Below are 5625 nucleotides of genomic sequence, written 5' to 3'. Positions count from 1 at the left end.
GACTGAATGGGTCAAATGGCTTGCTTCCATACTGTAGCGATTCTATGAATGTACTTTACATTTCAATTAATGTAAACACACAAGTCATTGAAAATGAGATCTTACCTTCGGACCTCTCTGCCCTGTACGTGAGGGGAAGAAAAAGAAATAAAGTTTACATAGTGATTTTCATAAGAGCTATATTGCCATTTCAAGATACATCTTTCACAGACTAATGGGGCTACCCTATTGGGGTGGGGGTACTCAATTAAAATCGCAGCCTTTGTTTCCAGCACCAGCCTGGGGCAATGCCAAGCACAGACAGCCTGGCATGTGCCTGCACTGGTACTGAACTGTAGCTGCAATGCGGATCCAAATAACTCTGGAATCAGCAGGGAATCATCTGTCAAGTGCTCACGATTTAGTACAATAAAACCAGCAAGCACATGTTGAAATGAAAACAAAAGCCTGCTAGCACCATAACCTGTTAAAAAGCAAATTACTAGGGAATGATTATTCCTCCAGCAGAGTGTCTTTCTTTCTTTTGAAAAAAAAAAGCTTCTTAAATCAGCATATGTTTTGGCAAAGTAAATAAAATAGCTCAGTCGGTATTAAGGTTTGGCTGGATGATAAGCAGAATTGAATATAAAACATTAAACATTTGCAGCAAATACTTCTTTTAAAAAGGCATAATCTGATTTCAGAAAATCCCACATTCCTCTTTTACTTCTTTTATTCACTGGCACCAGCAATAAGAAAGATTCAAAGATTTTCAGTTCCCTCTCATCTTACTTTGTCCAGGGGTGTGAAATTCCAAGTAGCAGCGGCAGAACTGAATGCTGCAAAACTTATCGATTTGCACACATTGGAACAAGAGGGGCAAAAAAGACCTAATTTTTATCTCGACATCCAATTAGCAGAATACCGTGGAAATATTTGGCTGTGGGGAATTTGGCGAATCATTTGCAAGTAACATTGATGTACAAATGTTGCTGTGTTTCCTGTCCAATCTGTTCCCAAGAGAATTGGAAATATCAGGAGATTTTTGTTTCAATGTTCTGAGTCACCAGACTACATCGAACTCGCCTTTCAAATGAAACAAGATCAGCAAGGGGGGATGCACAGTGCATCTGATGAAGTCAGCTACGAAATAACTTGCATTTTTGGAGGTGGAAGCTTCAAATGGATGGATCAAAAGTTGTGGAACAAAGAGAGAGTTCTCTTTATCTTTATAACTTGACCCAACGGAGTGACCACTTGAAACTTGTTTCAATCAGCTCTCGGACATGAAAGCAGGGATTGCAAAGTGGTGAAGCTCAGCTGTAACCTGCAACCCTCTTGCTGATCTGCTATAATCGGCACGAGATGCATAGAGGAGGAAAATTCCTAATGAGCTGCAAGCATGTCGATTTCTGATTTGATTAAAGTGAGAGGGGCAAGCTTGCGAAAGCTGATCTGGACATCTTTGAATTGACTGCAGCAATGAATAAAATGACAGCAAAAGAGAAAGTGCAAGGAAAATACAGATTTCACCTTTTGCTTTGAAAACACAGCAGCCATTGATGGGCAAACCGTCCCAGGAGAGACCTTTGTGGCTGTGCCCATGAATGGGGACTTTATATAGTAATTTATTTATATAGGGAAAAAAATAAATAAATTACGATCGCTGGGAGCAGGTCGGTCTTTCTGACAGACAGGGCAGCATTCTCCAGAAGGAATCTCAGGATTAGGGCAATCTTTAAGATCTTCGCAGATTATCTCGTCACAAAGGATAATCCCAGAATCACAGACACAGATTCTACAAGGCTCGGGTTTCCACACATCTTTGTCACTGTACATCTGCCCGTCTTGCAAACAGTTCACTTTCAGGTCCTCTGTAAGCGAAGGGCGAGCGGAGAGGAGAGAAAGAGAGGGCGAGAAATCTTTTTAGTCATGAATAACAGACTGATACACATGACAGAACTTTCACGAGTTTCTCTCCATTTCTATTGGGTTGAAGGATTTTAATGTAAAAATCAAATATTCTTCTTCAACACTTCAGGCTAGTCACATTGCAATAAAACAAAATATGGTGTACCACAGGAATGTATAAATATGATTAAATATTGTTTTTTATACGCATTATATAAAACATACACACGTACTTAAACACAAATAGTCAGCAATCCATTATCTTAATGATGCATAATATTCAGATTTTCATATGTTAAATTCACAAATTCTAAATGAAAACAAATTCAATCGATTATCAATGGCTTGACCATCTGATTTTAAAATCCATGAGCCTATTAGTGACTTCAATTGCCCTGGATTAGCTATTTTTGTTACTTTAAATCAAAAATGTGTAAAAAAATAGGAGTACACGCACACAATTGCCACCAGATGGCTCCACTGTATTACTCCAATCACATTGAAATTCTGTATACAAATAAATCCCCATAAAATAGCGACAATAAAAAATCAGACTTTACCAATTCCATTGCTAAAACTACTGGATTACATTTACTAAGCCTGACTACTGAGTAGGAACTTATAAATCTAATAGACGGTGTTATGATCAAAACTGGGGAATAGTTTGTTAAAGAATATTAAATATAGATTGACAATGCAAAATGTTTTACGATGAGAACCCTTCTCAACACAGTATCTTTCAATATTTAAGACATGCAAGTACCAGGTAATGAATTGCAATGACAACTATGAAAGAGGCTGGATTGAACCCAGTTGCTGATTTGGGATCAGGTTCTCTGCCCTGTGTGAGCCCGGTAGACCCTCAGATTGAATGAATAGATCTCATTCTCAATTGACACACAGCCGCTGATTCACAGCCCACTGTCGGAACCAGGTTAAGTAAATAGTAAGGGGATTGCAATCAATCCACATACACACACAGTCTCTCCGGGCAAACAGCAAGGACACAAAAGCATCATTCAGAACCTGCTTACATCCAGCTCCTGCGTGCATTCCAGTGTACATTTCTACATTCCAGACATAAAGGACTCACAGTTAACCTGGCGTTCTGAAGACGCGTTCAATGAACCTCTATTTCCAACTGTTGACATTTATATATCATTTTCCAACTATCTATCTGTAACTGGAAGTACTTTTTAACTGTGTCTGGAAACCCAATGCGAGATTTATTTGTCCTGAATATCCATGCTGACTTGGTGTAAAAGACCAGCTCACACCGTCAGAATCTCCGGGTTCCAGTTTTTAACTGTTTGAAGAGGATGGGGGCTATTTCAGACTGCTTTGAAGTTTTTCTCTCGCAGTTTACTCACTGTAGTACTCCTCTGTGGGACTCAGCAGAGAAAGGTTTGATCAGGAGCTGGTGCTTTCTAACCGCACTTCCAACACAAACAGATTTCATAATGTGGCACGCCACTTTAATATATTTTCAAACCCACCTGAATTCCTTAGCTAAGTACTGAGGCTCAAAGTTACAAACAAGTTCCCCTCCCAACCCCCCCCTCCCCCCCCCCCCCCCAACACACTTCTCTTTGAATTTAGTTTAACTTGTGCTTCCAAGTTCGGCTCAGTGCTGGTGAGAGAGGGCTTTCAAACTTCCTGAGTTTAAGGGGTTGGGGGAGGTTGGAATATTGGTGTCTGGAGCCTCGTGAGTGTGGACTGGTTGTAAAATGGTCGAAGAGAGAGTGATAGGCTCCCCTTGAATACCAAAGAAAGAGAGAGAGAGAGACTAGACAATATCGAGTGACACAGAAACTTGTCCTTTCTTGTTAGCGGGCTCTCGGCTGTGACTGTTTCAGAGCGCATTTCAAGATGAATAACAAAGGGTGGATTAGTCTAAGTACTGAGAAAAATACCCCAATCAGACTAACAGGGACAATTATGGGGCAAAAAGAACAGAAACCCATCGGTGGAACTGCAATTCCTAAGCACGATTTATTGTGGTTGAGACTCCTAGAAGGATTTGTGACCCACTCCGCTGAATATTCTTTCTGTCTCGGGTTGAGTTTCCCCCTCAAAAATATAACTTATTTATAACATTTGTACAATAAGACCACAGCATTTCGACTTAAATATTGCAGAATTTTACAATAAAATTCAACCACGCTCCACCAGCGTAATATTTACACCGTCCAGTGGCGGACTCGGATTGTCTCGGGTCCCTGTGCACCGTGGTAGCAGGGATGCGAGCCAGCAGAGAGTCTGATCCCTCATCTGGGCCTCTCTGGAAGAGGTGCCTAAACACCATCCCCTCCCCCATCCCCTCCACTCCAGCCACCCATCAATCTCCCTTTGCAAAGTCTCTCTCTCTCTCCTCACTCGCCACCCCAGTGGTAAAGCTTGGGATCTCTCTCCAACCTCTAACCCCCACCCCCTCTCGCTTTTCTCTCTCTTACCAGGATAGGTGACAACCCTCCACACCGGGGAGCAATTGCTTGACTCCCAAGACATTCCTCGCCACCCCACCCAAAGCAATATGAAATACTTTCCCAGTTCCCTCTGGTATATTGCAAAGATCCAAATGGCTGTATCTTTCTGCTCAGCTTACAGCGGCACTGTCCAGGAGTGAAATTGAACAAGTTCGCTCCAAGTGGTTTTGTTTGAAAAAGATACATTTTGCCAACGCGTTTGGTCTTCCTAGCTCATCAGGACGCTTCGCAAGAATACCAATTTGTGGGACAACCCAACATTTCCAATAGCCCGAGATGAATTTTGGAGGAATGCGGGCGGGTGGAATCCTGACTAGCTCGGGAGTAGCTCATTTACTCAGCTCTGAGGAAGGGTCACTGGACCCGAAACGTTAACTCTGATTTTTTTTTCTTCACAGATGCTGCCAGACCTGCTGAGCTTTTCCAGCAACTTTGCTTTTGTAGCTCATTTACTAACTTACACATGTCTGCCCCCCCCCCCACCACCCCTCCTCTCTCCCCTAAGCCCCAGCATCCCATCAGAGGAAGGAGGGTAAGGAGAGAGTGAGTGACACAAATTGAATTTCTAAACTTTTCAGAAGAATTCAAACGAACACAGACCCACTCACACACCACTTTCACTCCCACTCAACAGTCCCACAAACCCTGAGAATGGAGAATTGATCGGAGGATGATTTCAGAGACAGTGCAAATCTCTCCTCCCGCACACCTCCCCTCCCAGCCCCACTCTCCTCCAGGCTCAATTTGCAACCAATGTTACTTGGCTAAGCTTTCACCCCCAAGCCCCGGCGGGCTGTCTGTTTCTCATTGTTTTGGTTCTGTGGAGGGGAGGGGAGATTGAAGGAATGACAACAGAAAGATCAGACTTACGGATATCTCTGTCTTGACATCTGACAACAGTGATGAGGAGAGCTTGCACTGCAGCAAGCAGTAATAATGTCCGCGAATCCAGAAACCTGAACATGTCTAAATATTAGACATGCAGAATGTGTTAGAAGTGGAGAAGGAGTCCCGCCGTTACAGCGCCGTCATAAAGTCAAGCTTTGCACCGGGTAGCTGGGGGTGGGTTGGGTGGGTGGTGAGGGGGGGTTTGAAGTCGGGTATCCAGCAGCGCTCTCTCTTCTGGCCCTGGGACAGCAGGTTTTAAATCCGCTCTCCCTACAAGGACTGCGTATATCCCCACCGCCTAGAGATCCCCACCCCTTTGGCCCCCCAGCCAGGCTGGGATCCCGCCCCCTCCTCTCACCCT

The 5625-nt window shown here is 43.4% G+C and overlaps 1 protein-coding gene across 1 annotated transcript in view; it reads right to left on the bottom strand.

Moving 5' to 3' along the window:
* LOC109925232 (collagen alpha-1(II) chain-like) overlaps positions 1 to 5359 on the bottom strand; it is a 77645-nt gene extending 72286 nt beyond the window's left edge. Inside the window, exons 1-3 of the mRNA XM_048618838.1 lie at positions 5247 to 5359; positions 1641 to 1853; positions 106 to 122 (exon numbers count right to left, since the gene is read on the bottom strand). Of these exons, the coding sequence (XP_048474795.1) occupies positions 106 to 122; positions 1641 to 1853; positions 5247 to 5340 (324 nt within the window). The 5' untranslated portion in view covers positions 5341 to 5359. The remainder of the gene's footprint in view (positions 1 to 105; positions 123 to 1640; positions 1854 to 5246) is intronic.
* Positions 5360 to 5625: the final 266 nt, after the last annotated feature.

Source organism: Rhincodon typus, chromosome 41 (assembly GCF_021869965.1).
Source record: "Rhincodon typus isolate 14 chromosome 41, sRhiTyp1.1, whole genome shotgun sequence".
Classification (NCBI taxonomy): Eukaryota; Metazoa; Chordata; class Chondrichthyes; order Orectolobiformes; family Rhincodontidae; genus Rhincodon; species Rhincodon typus.
Note: the sequence above shows the minus strand (reverse complement) of the source record. Positions and strands in the feature narration are given on the sequence as shown.